This window comes from Jaculus jaculus, chromosome 21 (assembly GCF_020740685.1).
Source record: "Jaculus jaculus isolate mJacJac1 chromosome 21, mJacJac1.mat.Y.cur, whole genome shotgun sequence".
In the NCBI taxonomy this organism is placed as follows: Eukaryota; Metazoa; Chordata; class Mammalia; order Rodentia; family Dipodidae; genus Jaculus; species Jaculus jaculus.
Window position 1 is genome coordinate 4,196,202 of NC_059122.1, and position 16,931 is coordinate 4,213,132.

General features: G+C 48.3%; 2 protein-coding genes and 1 pseudogene across 5 annotated transcripts in view; 2 read left to right on the forward strand and 1 right to left on the reverse strand.

Annotated features, from left to right (window-relative positions):
* The window catches only part of Sdha (succinate dehydrogenase complex flavoprotein subunit A), a 32,961-nt gene extending 29,760 nt beyond the window's left edge, over nucleotides 1–3,201 (reverse strand). Inside the window, exon 1 of one of the 2 annotated variants that reach the window (XM_045139267.1) lies at nucleotides 3,087–3,201. In XM_045139267.1, the coding sequence (XP_044995202.1) occupies nucleotides 3,087–3,149 (63 nt within the window). In that variant the 5' untranslated portion in view covers nucleotides 3,150–3,201. The remainder of the gene's footprint in view (nucleotides 1–3,086) is intronic. The other variant, XM_045139268.1, reaches the window with a different exon arrangement.
* A 304-nt stretch (nucleotides 3,202–3,505) lies between these two features.
* On the forward strand, nucleotides 3,506–11,715 carry Ccdc127 (coiled-coil domain containing 127). 3 transcript variants are annotated; one of them, XM_045139219.1, is made up of 4 exons: nucleotides 3,506–3,631; nucleotides 4,179–4,265; nucleotides 4,668–4,798; nucleotides 7,102–11,715. In XM_045139219.1, the coding sequence occupies exons 3-4, from the start codon at nucleotides 4,678–4,680 to the stop codon at nucleotides 7,761–7,763; spliced, it is 783 nt and encodes a 260-aa protein (XP_044995154.1). In that variant the 5' UTR covers nucleotides 3,506–3,631; nucleotides 4,179–4,265; nucleotides 4,668–4,677; the 3' UTR covers nucleotides 7,764–11,715. The 3 variants fall into 3 exon arrangements, with proteins under 3 accessions (XP_044995154.1, XP_044995155.1, XP_004670693.1); XM_045139220.1 differs by having other exon boundaries at nucleotides 3,524–3,631; nucleotides 4,183–4,265; XM_004670636.2 differs by lacking the exon at nucleotides 4,179–4,265 and having other exon boundaries at nucleotides 3,539–3,631.
* Nucleotides 11,716–14,321: 2,606 nt separating this feature from the next.
* On the forward strand, nucleotides 14,322–15,976 carry LOC123456382 (annotated as a pseudogene).
* Nucleotides 15,977–16,931: the final 955 nt, after the last annotated feature.

The following is a 16,931-nucleotide window of genomic DNA, read 5'->3' on the forward strand; positions in this document are numbered from 1 at the left end:
ATTGGATGTAATTTTTAACAACTATAGTTGAGGAAGGAGAAAAAATTGCTGCCATAATTATAGGCATAATGCATGTCAATACTATTGAATGTCTTGCCTTTGAGGGCATTTACTATGTAATTAAGTAGGTGGTCATATCAGCCAAGTTTAGTTTGCCTAAATAAAATCTTATTAAGACTGGCTCAAAGCAGGCTGGAGAGATGGCTTAGCGGTTAAGCGCTTGCCTGTGAAGCATAAGGACCCTGGTTCGAGGCTTGATTCTCCAGGACCCACATCAGCCAGATGCACATGGGGGCACAAATGTCTGGAGTTCCTTTGCAGTGGCTGGAGGCCCTGGAGCACCCATTCTTTCTCTATTTGCCTCTTTCTCTCTGTCACTCTCAAATAAGTAAAAATAAACAAAAAAAAATTAAAAAAAGACTGGCTCAAAGCCATACATTGTTACTAGAAAATTTTCAGTGCCTGGGATGGGATACCTTCCAGCGAGTTGCTGGCCAGGGAGGTCCCTGCTGCCTCCAAAATGTTATAGGCTATTGCCAAGGCCCTTGGTTCCCCGTAAGAGATGGTAAGACCCTATTGCTGAAGACTTCACATGCCTGAGCGGCAAGGTCACTAAGAAATCAATTGGTGCTGAGCAGAAAACCTTCTCCCTGTAGCCCAGTCAATTGAAAGCTGCAAAAAGGTGCACTGTATGCAACCTTATGAGACAGCATTAAAAACAGTGGACACTGGAAGACTCAAGTTTAGCCAGACAGGTCAAATGACTGAACAAGTGCAATAATGGCATGTTGGGGGAAACCAACGTCTCTCTAATTGGACCAAAGGCCCACTCTATGGGAGGGAATAGATGCCTGATACTGAAAACCTAATCAAAAGCCTATGGCAGGGGAGGTCATGAGCCTTAGGGGTATAAAGCCTGCTCGTCAGGATAAATGCATATATTACTCTCACCAAATTGCCCTGGAAGCACTACACTTAATGTTCATACTCATATATTAATGCTACTCTCACTTCTGGTTAGAGAAGCTTCTCTCTTCAGATGGTGATGACCACTGGGATGGCCCAAAAGGCAACACAGTGCTGAGAAGAAGGGACAGAGGAGTGTCCAGCACTGAAACATCTCTATCACACCCTCCAAGACTCGGGGTCCATTGCGGAAGAGGCGGCGGAAAGAATGTAAGAGCCAAAGGAAGGGGTACCACTCCTTACAAGCAACTGTCCACACAGAAATTGGCCTCAATATCCAAGACTTCACAGTGCCTAGCAATACCCACACAAGACCCTCATAATAGGAGAAAAAGATGATGACATCAAATTAAAAGAGAGACTAATAGTGGAGAGAGGGAGGGGATATGATGGAGAGCAGAGTTATGAAAGTGAAAGTGGGGGTGGTTTGTTGCCTGTTAAAGTTTTCAATAAAAAAACACGTGGGTATATATACATACACACATATGTGCATATATATATATATATATATATATATATAATGTATATATATTTAAAAAAAAAGACTGGCTCAGATTATGTTATCATACATGGGTACAATAAGACAAGATGACAGCATGTGCTTCAAGCATACCCCAGTCCCTCTCACACTTCAGAGAAAATCGCAGACCTTGTGACCAGTAAGGCACCGTGGCTACAGAATAAGCATGGACACACCAAGGGGGCCCATGCCCATGAACTGCAGATACCCGCACGACTTTGGGCATCTGGCTTTAACACAGGTACTGGGGAATTGAACCTGGGTTATGAGTCTTTGCAAACAAGTGCCTTAAACGCTAAGCCATCTCTCCAGCCCTACTTTTGATCTTGAGAAACGCTTCACTTAATCGAAGGTTGGCCTCAAAGTCGATTCCTAGCAAGATGAAGGCCTCAAACTTATGATCCTTCCGTCTCCACCTCCAGGGTTGGGATTACAGGCGTGTACCAACACACCCGGCTTTACCGGGTGCAAGAGATTAATCAGCAGAACTTTGTGCCCGCTAGGCAAGCATTCTACCAACTAAGGTGCATCCCCAGCTGCCTCATTTCATTTTTATTATATTTATTTATTTGAGAGAGAGAACGGGACAAAAAGCAGCAGATAGAGAACAGGCGCGCTAGGGCTTCCAGCCGCTGCAAACAGAACTCCAGACGCATATGCCACCTTGTGCACCTGCTTTAGGTGGGTCCTGGGGAATTGAACCTGAAGTTCTTTGGCGTTGTCTTCAGCCTTCATTTCCATTTGTATTATTATTATTTTGGTGTCTCAAGGTAGGGCCAAACTCTAGCCCAGGCTGACCTGGAATTCTCTCTGTACTCTCAGGGTAGCCTCGAACTCACAGAGATCCTCCTACCTCTGCCTCCCGAGTGCTGGAATTCAAGGCGTGCTCCACCAAGCCCGTTTTTTTTTTTTAATTCTTTTTTGTTGTTTATTTTTATTTATTTATTTCAGTGACAGACACAGAAAGAAAGAGGCAGATACATATAGAGAGAATGGGTACGCCAAGGCCTCCAGCCACTGCAAATAAACTCCAGATGCATGCACCACCTTGTGCATCTGGCTTATGTGGGACCTGGGGAATCGAGCCTCGAACCGGGATCCTTAGGCTTCACAAGCAAGTGCTTAACCGCTAAGCCATCTCTCCAGCCCTCGTTGTTTTTTTTTAATAAGTATTTTATTTGCAAGCAGAGGGGTGTGGGGGGGGGGGGAGTCACACGTCAGGGCCTCTAGCCACTGCAAACGAACTCCAGGCACAGGCTTCCCTGCGTGCGTCTAGCTTTAAGTGGGTCCTGGGGATTCGAACCCTGGCCCGCAGGCTTTGCAAGCAGGCACCTGAACCCCTGAGGCATCTCTCCAAACCCAGGGTATCACTTTTAGAGAACCACGCAGAGGCCGGTAGACAAACGCTGGGCTCCGGGCTTGCTAAGTCTCCGGCGCCCCCGCCCTTGACCTTGGAGAACGTGGCGCCGGGCCCGGGGTGCGTCCCGCGTGAGCGCGGGGTCGTGACCTTCCCCGGGAAGCGCTCAGCGCGGGCCCGCCCGCTCAACCTGACGAATCCAGCCCGACCCGGGGGCCTCATTCGCGAGCGGGCCCGACTCACCGCCCCGGACAGCGCCAGACGCCGCGAGCGAAGCAGCCGCGACACCGTGCCAACACCCGCCATGTCTCCGCAGGGCCGCCAGCCACCCCCCGGGCACCCGCACCGCGCCTGCGCACCAGGCCGTCCGAGGGAGCCCGCCCACACGGCGGTCACGCCTGCGCACCACGCGGCACCCAGGGAAACCCTGGAGGGACGCTGCGCCTGCGCACCACGCCCTCTGGGGGGGTTGGCGGGGGAGTGAAGGGCGTGCGGTGATTTTTGCGCCTGCGCACCACGCTCCTCCCGGCCTGTTGAGGATTCCGCGCCTGCGCACCACGCTCCTCCCGGCCTGTTGCTGATTCCGCGCCTGCGCACCAGGCTCCTCCAGGCTTGGCCAAGGTTCCGCGCCTGCGCATCACGCCCCTCTCGGCTTGTTGCGGGTTCCGCGCCTGCGCACCACGTTCCTCCCGGCCTGCTGTGGATTCGCACCTACGTACAGTGGACCTTCATTCGTCTGCTGTGGATGTTTCTCTGGCTGGTGCAATACAGGGAAGACTCCAGTACCGGTATCGCTCTCTCTCTCCCTCTCTCTCTTTTTTTGTTTTGTTTTTGCGAGGTAGGGTTTCACTGTAGCCCAAGCTGACCTGGAATTCACTGTGTAGTCTCAGGCTGGACTTGAACTCATGGTGATCCTACTTCTGCCTCCCGAGTGCTAGGATTAAAGGTGTGCGCTACCATGACCGGCTATTATTATCATTTATTATTATTATTGTTGTTGTTGTTGTTGTTGTTTTGGTTTTTAGAGGTAGGGACTTACTGTAGTTCAGGCTGACCTGGAATTTACTATGGAGTCTCAGGCTGGCCTTGAACTCACGACGATCCTCCTACCTCTGCCTCCCGAGGGCTGGGATTAAAGGCGTGCGCCCGACACAAAATTGCCACTTCCTAAGCATGTGCAGATTGTGGCATTCTTTCAACTGTACAGCTTGTGGTATATTTAATGTCGTTTATATTGCATTGTGCATTGAGGTGATAATATGAACAGGTAAAAGTCTGTGGTCAGTTTATTCGGATTAGGAATTCAGACATTCCTCTCCGGTGGTTTGCTTGCAGGAAGGATTGACTGAAGGAGGAAGTCGCTCCAGCCCTTTCTGAAGAGGGGCGGCTCCCACCTCTGCCTCCTCAGTGCTGGGATTAAAGGTAGGTGTCACCATGCTGAGCTTTCTTTTTGTTGGTTGGTTGGTTTTTCAAGGTAGGGAGGGTTTCACCTTAGCCCAGGCTGATCCAAAATTTACTACATAGTCTCAGGGTGGCCTTGAACTCACAGCGATCCTCCTACCTCTGCTTCCCAAGAGCTGGGATTAAAGGTGTGCGCCACCACATCTGGCCCGAATTCCTTTTATACAGCTAATATTAGGGGGGTGGTATTTATTTATTTTGGTTTTTCAAGGTATGGTTTCACTCTAGCTCCGGCTGACCTGGAATTCACTATGTAGTCTCAGGGTGGCCTCGAACTCACAGCAATCAAACTACCTCTGCCTCCCGAGTGCTGAGAGCCACCACTGCCCAATTCTGCAGCTAATGTTTTCCAATTTCTTCAAGGTATATCTCCATGAATAATTTAAATGATCCCCCAAACTGGAACATCCGGCCCAATCCCAGGGACGATGGGGGCGAGGGAAGCAGGTGGAATTATGCCCTGTTGGTGCCGATGCTGGGACTGGCCGCATTTCGTAAGTCATAGTGCTGTAGAAATTTCGGTTTCCTGGGGTAAAAATAAAAGAATATGCTGGCAGTTGGGGTACGGGGGGCCAAGCTTGACAGGAGCTGGTGGTTTGAACTGAGGCTTTATAGAGCCATCCGGTGACTGTATGATGAAGTGCTTCACTTTAACTCAGTGTATTGTAAGGACTAAAGACAAAAGCAGCTTTTTGTTTTTTTTCAGGGTAGGGTCTCCCTCTAGCCCAGGCTGATGTGGAACTCTCTGTAGTCCCAGGCTGGCCCCAAACTCACAGTGATCCTCCTGCCTCAGCATCCTCCTACCTCTGAGGTTAAAGGCGTGTGCCACCAACAACTGGCTCAAAAGGATGTTTTGTGGGGTAGACCTTAAGTCTGATTCCACCAGAGTTCACCCTTGTGAACCAGTGAATTTGGTATGTCTCACTCCAGTGTGAGTGGTGACCTCCCCCTATTTGTGTACCCTGGCCCAGGGGGCACCTGAGATCTTTGGGGAGGGTCTTGTGACCCTCCCCACATGTCTTTATCCTCTGGAGAACCATGAGCAGGCCCAAGCTGGAATCTCACAGCTGCTTCTGATAAAGATGACAATAGTTAAAGTTGGTAAAGCCACTTGCTTGCAAAGCCTGATGCTGCAGTTCAGTTCCCCAGTACCCACATGAAGAATTTTTATTTATTTATTTATTTTTGCGGAAGAGGTGGCAGAATGTAAGAGCCAAAGGAAGGGTAAGACTCCTTACAATGTGCTTCCTCCAAGACACAAAATGGCCTGGATATCCATGGCCTCACAATGCCTGACACTACCTACACAAGACCATCATAAGAGGAGGAAAAGATCATAATGTCAAAATAAAAGGGAGACTGATTGAGATGGGGAGGGGATATGATGGAGAGTGGAATTTCAAAGGGGAAAGTTGGGGTATTACCATGGGATTTTTTAAATTTTTATTTATTTTTGACCTCCAGTAAAACTTTATTTTTAAAGCTTTTTCTTGACAACTTCCATAAATATAAACAACCATGGGATTTTTTTTATAATCATGGAAGTTGTTAATAAAAATTTGGGGAAAAAAAGAATTTTTATTTTTTGGTATTTCAAGGTAGAGTCTCACCCTAGCCCAGGCTGACCTGGAATTCACTATAGAGTCTCAGGGTGGCCTCATACTCATGGTGATCCTCCTACCTCTGCCTCTCAAATGCTGGGATTAAAGGTGTACGCCACCATGCCCAACTTTACCTGTTTTGTTTTTTTTTTAATTTATTTATTGGAGAGGACGAAAGAGGCAGAGGGAGAGAGAGAGAGATAGAATGGGCATGCCAGGGCTACCAGCCACTGCAAACGAACTCCAGATGCCTGCACCCCCTTGTGCATCTGGCTTATGTGGGGTCCTGGAGAATCGAACCTGGGTCCTTTGGCTTTGCAGGCAAGCACCCTAACCGCTAAGCCATTTCTCCAGCCCTTTTACCTGGTTTTTATAGAACTTGGCAATCACCCTAGACTTGAACTTCATACTGGAGACAACTGGGTAAAACCAAGCACAACTTCCAGTAGCTGAAGTCTATATCCATAGTAATCCTTTAGGTGTGCACTGAGAAGAGAATGGGTGAATGATGGTAGATTTGAAGGCAAGAAAAACAGTGGAAGTTAGACACTTGAACTGGTACGTTGTATGTACAGCCTTGGGTATCCAGGACTGGTCTGGTATTAGGATAAGAACATTTGCCTATTTTTTTTTAATTTTTATTTATTTATTTGTTTGAGAGCGTCAGACACAGAGAGAAAGACAGATAGAGGGAGAGAGAGAGAATGGGCGCGCCAGGGCTTCCAGCCTCTGCAAACGAACTCCAGACACGTGCGCCCCCTTGTGCATCTGGCTAACGTGGGTCCTGGGGAACCGAGCCTCGAACCGGGGTTCTTAGGCTTCACAGGCAAGCGCTAAACCGCTAAGCCATTTCTCCAGCCCCATTTGCCTATTTTGTTTCCTATTTTATTATATTTATTTATTTTTATGTTAGAGAGAGAGGGAGAGAAAGAGAGGGAATTGGCATGCCACTACAATCGAACTCCAGAACTCCTGCGCCACCTAGAGGGCGTGTGTGAACTTGCGCTTGCCTCACCTTTGTGCATCTGGCTTACGTGAGATCTGGAGAGTTGAACCTGGGTCCTTAGGCTTCGCAGGCAAGTGCTTAACTGCTAAGCCATCTCTCCAGCCCTGGAATTATTTTTTTCTTCGAATAAAGTTACAGGACTTCAGCTGTGACCGCATCGTGTCTTTCTCTTCTTATTCATTCACGTCAGGCTGGATTTGGTCCAGGGAATCCCAAAAGGAAATCGAAAAGGAGAGAGAAGCATCTCGGCAGCGAACAGCCGCTTTCCAGCGGGACCTGGAGGCCAAGTACCACGCCGTGGTGTCGGAACAGCGGCGCGCCGTGGCTCAGCTCTCCTTGGAACTGGAAAAGGAGCAGAACAGGACAAGCAGCTACCGAGAAGCCCTCATCTCTCAGGGGCGCAAGTTAGCGGAAGAAAGGAAGCTCCTGGAACGGGAGCGGGCGCAGGTGATGCAAGAGAAAAGCCAGCTGCAGCCTCTGAGGAGCGTGTACCTGAGCTGCCTGGAAGAGGAGGAGGACTGGCAGAGGAGAGCCCGGCTGCTGCTCAGGGAGGTGGGCGAAGCTCTGGTGGAACGCCAGAGCATCTACTGCAGCCCAGTCCTGCCCCGCAGCACGAGGCTGGAGCTGGAGAAGAACTTACTGGTGCGGACGTCCACCGAGCCCCTGGCTGCTGACCTGGACATGGCAGCGGGCCTGACCGATATTTTCAAGCATGACAAGCACTGTGGGGACGTCTGGAATACCAACAAGCGTCGAAACGGGAGGCTCATGTGGCTCTACCTCAAATACTGGGAGCTTCTTGTTGAGCTGAAGAAGTTTAAGAAACTAGAAAAGGTCATCCTAGAGAAATAAGAGAGAGCCAGCATAGCTCCAGGCCGGTCTGTGTTCTAGGACCCGTGACGTTTGCATGGCCTCCCTGTCACCTGTGCGTGCGGCCGGACGCGCAGCCACCTCCGCGGGGACTCCCAACTCCCCACCCTGCGAACAGCGAAGGTTTCTCTGTGAACGATTCAGTTCTTCTGAAGCATTATTAGGAGCTGCTAATAGTTAGCAGAAAAGTACAATCTCACATTTTAGTTCTAGGGGTAAAAATTATTTCTGAAAGAGCAGACGCAGTATTGTAAGTTTCTCTCAGTTTTTAACCTCGCTAAATTATTCTGTATTTCCCACCAGATGCTTTGGTCTCCTCTTAGTCCTATCCGGAAGTTGTGAGGTGACGCGTAGCTGTGCCTCTCAGATGACAGGAGCCAAGGTTTTATTTTGTTTGAAGAGCTTTCTCTTTGCCAAGGCAGGGGGTCGAAACTACACGTGACTTGTGTCCAGTTGCTGTTGTACGTAATGTATATTTGGCCCTGAACTGGCTCTGTATTCATCAAACAGGGATTATTTTCTAGCACTGGCATGTAGTCAAAAATACCTGCCATTCACTTAACAGTAACGTCACTTTTTTATCTGTGATTTTTTTAAAAAAAAAAATTTATTTACAATCACAGAGAATGGGTAATGCCAGGGCCTCTTGCCACTGCAAATGACCTCTAGATGCATGTGCCACTTTACCTGGGTACTGGGGAATTGAACCTGGACCGTCAGGCTTTGCAAGCAAGCACCTCTAACCGCTGAGCCTCTGTGTGATTCCTTAGAGTGTCCGTATGTAACCCAGGCAAGCTTCAGATTTGGGATCTTCCTGCCTCAGCCTCCCAAGTGCTGGGATTATAGATGTGTACCACCACACATGGTATGGTTCTTCACAGAATGTTTTGACACGCATTAGCTCTATTTTACTCCAACTTAAAAGGTAGTCAGGCACTTACCACCTGTTTCACGTGGTGCTTAGATGAGTCGTGCCCTTGTGCTTCATTCTCTTACAAAAACCACTTCTGAGCCGGGTGTGGTGGCGCACGCCTTTAGTCCCAGCACTCGGAGGCAGAGGTAGCAGGATAGCCGTGAGTTCGAGGCCAGCCTGAGACTGCATAGTGAATTTCAGGTCAGCCTAGGCTAGAGCTAGTCCCTGCCTTGAAAAAAAAATCACTTTTAAGGGAGGAGGGACTTATTTCAAGGGTTAGTTCAGGGAGGCCAGCCAGCATCAGAAAGTGGACTATAGAACATCCTCAAGGCTTGTCCTCCAGTGAGCCACCCCCGTGATCAAGGCTCTACCTGCTCTAGGTTTGACAACCTTCCCAGACAGTGCCACCCTCCGAGGAACAAGCGTTTAAACACATGAGCCTGTTGGGGGCAGGTTACATTTCAACCTGCTGTGGGTGCTCTAGGACTTGGCATATGGTTCCCCAGCGAGGCTAAGACACAATCCACAGAGGGAGGAGACACAAGGGGCAGGTAGAGGGACCCAGGTGTGGGCTCCCAAACGAGCATGCTTTAGCAGCAAGCTGTGACAACGCATGCGGCAGGTCCCCAGGGAACCTCTCTGCCGACCGCGCCACACGCTTGACATGGTGAGGAACAACTCCACACGTCCTCAACTTTCAGGGCACACGTTTGACATGGTGAGGAACAACTCCACACGTCCTCAACTTTCGGGGCACACGTTTGACATGGTGAGGAACAACTCCACACGTCCTCAACTTTCAGGGCACACGTTTGACATGGTGAGGAACAACTCCACACGTCCTCAACTTTCGGGGCAGGGGATGCCTAGAACGGATACACAGGAAGGGAATCTGCGTTTAGGGTAGTGTTGGGGAGCCTACATGTGATTACTTGACAGCAGCCCCCAAGAAGGGTGGTCATATCCGGTGCTCCCCCCTGTACCCATCTTTCTGCAATAGGAATAAGATAAACTTGAAGATGTTCGACTTACGGAAAGCAAGTTCAGTTGTCGGATAATGGTAACGGAGAACCAGCTCTCTCACGTGTTCTCCTAGTAAAGTTCTCAGAACTATAAATGTAACTATAACTGTAGCTCCCGTTGAAGCTCTGTTCAGTGGATGTATTATGCCTTTCTGCTATACTGCCAGCACTTTAAAAACATTACATATATATATATATACATAAACACACACACATACATATACATACACATACATACACATTTCATTTCAACGAGAGAAAGACAGAATGGACACTCCAGGTCCTGCAGACGCACGTGCCACCTTGTGCATCTGGCTTACGTGGGTCCTGGGGAATCGAACTTGGGTCCTTTGGCTTTGCAGGCAAGCACCTTAACTGCTAAACCATCCCTCCAGCCCCTGCCAGCACTTTGAGAAGTTGTTTTCTCTGATATGTCTAGGAAATACTGTTTCTTAGTACATCGGACCCTAGGGGAGCCACATTGGTTGTAGTTTCTCTTAACTCTCCTGATCTGCTGTGTGTCCCTTAGACCCTGGCTTTGTGTCCCCACCCCCTCCCGGTAGCAGGGTCTTACCTTAGCCCAGGCTGGCCTGGAACTCGTGGTGATGCTCCTACCTCAGGCTCCCCAGTGCTAGGGTTAAAGGCCTGAGCCACCACACCTAGCATGGGCTTTTTCCCTCTAAAAGGGAGAAAACCAGCTGCTTTGCAGATAAATTCAAAGTGGCGTTTTCTGGGTTTACTGCTCATTCTTATTGTACTCTCCTAACGTCAGTCCAGCGTGCGCACATCTGGACCTCCAGTGTTTCGATGTGTGTGAGTGGTGTGCACGTGTGTTGCACAAGCTGTCCAACTTTCCCGCAGGAAACCAGGAACTTTCCATGTTACAAAATCCAATTCATTGGGTTACACTGTTTCAGAGTTGACAAGCGCCTAAGGCTGTCCAACTTTCCCGCAGGAAACCACATCAGGAACTTTCCATGTTACAAAATCCAATTCATTGGGTTACACTGTTTCAGTGTTGACAAGCGCCTAAGGCTGTGTTGATACAGTGAGATTAGAGCCCAATCTAAAAGTGTTATTAAGCTAGCTGGGCGTGGTGGCGCACGCCTTTGATCCCAGCACTCGGGAGGCAGAGGTAGGAGGATCCCCGTGAGTTTCAGGTCAGCCTGGGCTAGAGTGAGACCCTACCTTGAAAAAGCAAAAGTAAATAAATCGCAGTGAAGGATAGGAACCCAAGTGCTTCTTGGTACGTGCAGAATTTAGAGACGCTTTTTAGAGGCCAACATCTGTCTTGGCTACTATCCTGGAGGCTGTAATAACTGCCAGCCCTCCAGGGCCAAAAGTCTGAACTCTTGGGAGAAGCTGCCTGGGCAGGTCCTGGCTCCAGGGGGCAGAAGTATGACTTTTGTCTTGGATTTTTATTTATTTACTTATTTTTGGTTTTTCCAAGTAGGCTTTCGTTCTAGCCCAGGCTGACCAGGAATTAACTATGTTGTCTCAGGGTGGCCTTAAACTCACGACAGTCCTCTTACCCCTGCCTCCAGAATGCTGGGATTAAAGGCGTGCGATGCCACGCTCAGCTCAGTAGTTCCGCTTTCTAAGTGGATTCCCTGTGGCTGCTTAACCTCGGAATCGCTCTGAGAATAGCAACTGACTGGGCTATTCCAAACGGAAACGGTGTCAAGAATTATGTATGTTCACTGAGTCAACTCATTTGGTAGAGATGCCTTTTTGTACTTGTTGAAACTCATAAAGATCAAAGTCTTGTAGGTTTCGTGTTTCTGTGTATCAAAGGCTGGAAGATAGAATGTGGATTTCAGGACAAACAGCTCTGTATGCCACACATGACGTGACGTCGCAGCAGGAAAAGGCTTCCTCCAGAGAAGTATATTGGTGTATAACAAATGTTCATAATGAGACACAAGACTGTCTAGCAGTTTTCACTGTCTTTGTCTTGACTTAACAGAGACCTCTGTATAATAAACACACCTGAACTTGAGCAAAAGCTGTGTTGTGGCCACAGCCAAGTGGCTGCCTTCTTTTCCCTGGGGAACCCTTGTTACACCCAGTTCTCGGCGCCCCCAGTGACCACCAAGGAGAACCAAACACGCATGCAAAGGCAAGGAGCTTTATTTCGGGCTGAAGCTCGGACTCTTGACGTCACCAACGCAGTGGATCCGTACAAGAGCCCTGAGCAGCGGGGGCGCAGGTTCTTTATAGGGATTTGAACAAAGAAGTAGGGGAACGGTTCCATGATTGGTAGATTTAAGCAGTAACTGCACTTGTATTTTCCTGATAGACTTTGGATACTAGTGGGCAAAGCTGGAGGGCAGGGGACTAGGGGAATTTCAAGCAAATTAGGTAACCGTTATTGTGATTGGCTATGTGTGTTTGAGGAACCTACCTTATGACAGAAATGTATGGCATAAGCAGTTTGTGATCTTTTTTTCAGTAAATGTTAAGTTCTTATTTAAGCCTTGCTGGGAAACAGAAACTTAGCCCTACTGGTGACTCTGAAGCCTGTCATGGTGTCCCTTTGGTTCCTGAGTCTTTCAACCCTCACATCACTCTGTGTTGTGGCCATCACTGGACTTGCTCTGTCTAGCTGATGCGTGTAAGTGAACTGAGCTGGTCTTTCTGAGTTGGTGCTGAACATGCTCCTCTCCTTTTTTGGGGGTAACAAAGCAATGAGTGTATTTCTCCATTATGTAGGACTCCGGTTACAAGCAACAAAGATCAAACTAACCTAGACATTTATTTCTCAATTTTTTTTTGAGAGAGAGTAAGAATTGGTACGCCAGGGCCTCAGCCACTACAGTTGAACCACAGATGTTCATGCCACCTAGTGGGCACGTGCGACCTTGCGCTTGCCTCACCTTTGTGCGTCTGACTTACATGGGATTTGGAAAGTCGAACATGGGTCCTTAGGCTTCACAGGCAAGTGCCTTAACTGCTAAGCCATCTCCCCAGCCCTGTTGTTTTGTTTTGTTTGTTTTTTTTTTTAATTTTTTATTTATTTATTTGAGAGCGACAGACACAGGGAGAAAGACAGATAGAGGGAGAGAGAGAATGGGCTCACCAAGGCTTCCAGCCTCTGCAAACGAACTCCAGATGTGTGCGCCCCCCTTGTGCATCTGGCTAACGTGGGACCTGGGGAACCGAGCCTCGAACCGGGGTCCTTAGGCTTCACAGGCAAGCGCTTAACCGCTAAGCCATCTCTCCAGCCCTTGTATCGTTTTATTTTTCAAGGTAGGGTCTCTAGCGCTCAGGCTGACCTGGAATTCACTATGGAGTCTCAGGGTGGCCTCGAACTCACGGTGATCCTCCTACCTCTGCCTTCCTAGTGATGGGATTAAAGGCGTGTGCCACCATGCCCGGCATTTTGTTTTTCTTTTTTAGACATTTGTTTATTCTAGGAAAGCCTGAAAGGGGAATGCAAAACCTCAAAGGGAAGCTAGAAAGGACACAGTACGATCAGGAACTGGGCAGTAATGGTGCATCTCTTGTCTCCACATACCTGTTAGGTTTCTCCCTGCAAACAACTTTCTCAGGCATACCCCAGCAGCTCCTGAACAAGCACGTTTTCTGTCCTGAAGCAAAGTTTGGGGGTCCCTGAGAGAGAAATCACAAGTGAAGATACTCAACAGTGGACACTGCAAGCCTTAATTTTGGCCAGCCAGACCAATTTAGCCAACATAATAGTGGTGTATTTGTTATGAGGGAAACCAAGTGCTCTCTAACTGACCTGAAGGCCCGCCCCACAGGAGGGAATACATGCCTGATACTGAAAACCTACAACAGGGGTAGTCATGAGCCCTAGGGTTGTAATGAATGGTTAAAGAAATGACAACGATGTTTCTGTCAAGCTATGGTCAAGGAACCATTGGACCTCAAGCCAGTTTCAACTATCCAGGGTGGGACCACACAAATGGTGGTGAGCCACCATCCAGGTCATGGTGTGGTCACAAAACTGTCTTACTTGCTTCTGGGGAAAAACATTCAGTTAACATGGTGAATTTACATGGCCAGACACGCTGCCGCAAAGCTCAAAGCACAGCACAGAGTCCACTGCGGCATTTTATTTGTATGTATGCTTTCTTCATATCCCTAGGGGGGGAAAAAATCCCAGGATTTTCCTTCCTGTGTGTTTCTGTCTTGCCTCCTCATGATCCATGATGCCGCTGAGGTTGTCAGTACAATGAAACTACGGTGAAAACAAACATGCTGTAACAGTTCTGACATGTAGCTGCTGCCATCCTCTGCTGCAAAGAACCACCACCTTCAAAAATGCATAGTTAAGCTCGGTGTGGTGGCGCACGCCTTTAATCCCAGCACTCGGGAGGCAGAGGTAGGAGGATCGCTGAGAGTTCGAGGCCACCCTGAGAATACATAGTGAATTCCAGGTCAGCCTGAGCTAGAGTGAGACCCTACCTTAGAAAACCAAAACCAAACCAAAACAAAAAAAATGCATAGTTAGAGACAGCGCAGTCCCCAGCATCATTAGGTCTCCACGACCAGCTTCTGGAATCCTCCTGTTCTGACCTGGGATATATGGCTGGTCTCGGGCTGTTTGTGTGCCCAGCAGCAGCAGCACAGGCTTGCCGGATGCTATGGGTCTTTGCCACGAGCCGGAGCCCTCTGCACATGGGCCCACAGAGCCGCGCATTCACCAAGGAGCTCTTCCTGGGTAACAGCGCAGAAAGGAGTTTTCCCATTTCCAGAGGTTAGCCAAGATGGACTCAGTGAAATCAATCAATTTATAGGACTTGGGGAAAAACTCTTTGCTGAAGAAGTGGACTCTCGAAAGATTGACCAGGAGGGAAAAATACCAGTCGACACTGTAGAGAAATTGAAGAGCCTGGGACTTTTTGGGATGCAAGTCCCAGAAGAATAATGCTCGTGAAGTCCATTTTGAAAATACCAAGGTGCCTGTGGAGAATTGTCCTTGGAGAAGTCGGAGGTGGCTTTAAGGTGGCCATGAATATCCTTAACAGTGGGCAATTCAGCACGGGCATTGCTGTGGCTGGAATGCTCAAGAAATTGATTGAAAGAGATAGCTTAGTGATAGTTAGGGCACTAGCCTGTGAAGCTTAAGGACGCAGGTTCAATTCCCTAGGATCCATATAAGCCAGATACACAAGGGGGCGCATATGTCTGGAGAACATTTACAGTGGATAGAGGCCCTGATGTGCACTGTCTTGCTCTCTCTCTTTCTTTCTCTCTCTCAAATAAATAAAATATTTTTAAAAAACCCTGAATTTAAAGTCAAGGTAGTAGAAATGAATAGATAAATGCAAATGTACAGATATTTATGGAACATTCCTTTTACTGATTTTTTTTTTACAATAACATGTTGGGAGGGAGGGAACTACCATGGGATATTGTTTACAATTATGGAAGTTGTCAATAACAATAAAGTGCTTAAAACTTAAAAAAAAAAAATTGATTGAATGGACTGCTGAATATGCCTGCACGAGGAAGCAGTTCAACAGAAATCTCAGTGAATTTGGGTTGATTCGGGAAAAGTTTGCGCTGAGGGCTCAGAAGACCTATGTAACAGAAAGCATGATCTACCTCACTGTGGGGGTGCTAGACCAGCCAGGGTTTCCTGACTGCTCCACTGAGGCAGCCGTGGTGACGGTGTTCAGCTCTGAGGCTGCCTGGCAGTGTGTGCGTGAGGTGTTACAGATCCCAGGGGGCTCAGGCTACATGAAGGACTGCCCCTATGAGCGTGTGCTGCGAGATTCCTGCATCCTCCTCGCCTCTGAGGGAACCAGTGAGATTCTCCGGATGTTCATCACCCTAACAGGCCTGCCCTCTAGGATCAGTCAGCTTAAACAAGGCAATATGAACACAGTCATGGAGACTATTGGCAGGAAGCTTCGGGAACCATTGAGCCGGACGGTGGATCTTGGGCTGATAAGCAATCTTGGCATCGTCCACCCCAGCCTCGAGACCATTGTAGAGGAACGGCTGGTGTTGAAGCGAGTGGCCAACATCCTCATCAATCTGTATGGCGTGACAGCTAGATGCTATCACGGGCCAGCCGCTCCATCCGCAGTGGGCTACGGAACCATGACCGTGAGGTTCTGTTGGCCAACATGTTGTGTGTGGAAGCTTATTTCCAGAATCTCTTCAGTCTGTCTCAGCTAGACAAGTATGCACCAGAAAACCTGGATGAGCAGATTAAGAAAGTGTCCCAGCAGATCCTCGAGAAGCGAACTTACATCTGTGCCCAACCTCTGGATAGGGCATCCTGAGGCTCAGGCAGTATGCATATAATAGCTGCCTCAGGCCAATATGATTTAACCTCTTTAGAAGCTAGAGAATATAGGGTCAATCAAGTGATCATTTATTGCTTGTGTACACTGCAAGGCTTTCTCTTTGAAGGTTGAACAGAGAGAATAGAATTGCTGATGGCTCCTCCCAGGGAGGTTTGGCCTCTGCATTGTCTTTAGCCATGGGCATATGAGCATTTTTTTTTTAATTTTATTTATTTATTTGAGAGCGACAGACACAGAGAGAAAGACAGATAGAGGGAGAGAGAGAGAATGGGCGCGCCAGGGCTTCCAGCCTCTGCAAACGAACTCCAGACGCGTGCGCCCCCTTGTGCATCTGGCTAACGTGGGTCCTGGGGAACCGAGCCTCGAACCGGGGTCCTTAGGCTTCACAGGCAAGTGCTTAACCGCTAAGCCATCTCTCCAGCCCGCATATGAGCATTTATTGAGGATCTTTGAACAGAGGTATCACACTCCTTTCCCAGCACCTGATCTCTTGTCCCTTTCCCCTACCTGATTGACTTAACTACTTCCAAGACCTCTGCTGTCCCACTGTCAAAGAGAGCTCATTAACAAGCTGCCATCATCTAGTCTGGACCTATGATTCACCTTAGCCATCTCTAGATACATCTTGGCAACTGTGGAATTCAAGACTTGAATAGTGTTTTAAACAGCCTTTTCAGAAGGTAGAAATCTAGTCCCCTTCACCTTGAACCTAGGAAACTTCTTTTTTTTTTAAATTTATTTATTTTTTATTTATTTATTTTTTAAATATTTTTTTGTTCATTTTTTATTTATTTATTTGAGAGTGACAGGCACAGAGAGAAAGACAGATAGAGGGAGAGAGAGAGAATGGGCGCGCCAGGGCTTCCAGCCTCTGCAAACGAACTCCAGACACGTGCGCCCCCTTGTGCATCTGGCTAACGTGGGACCTGGA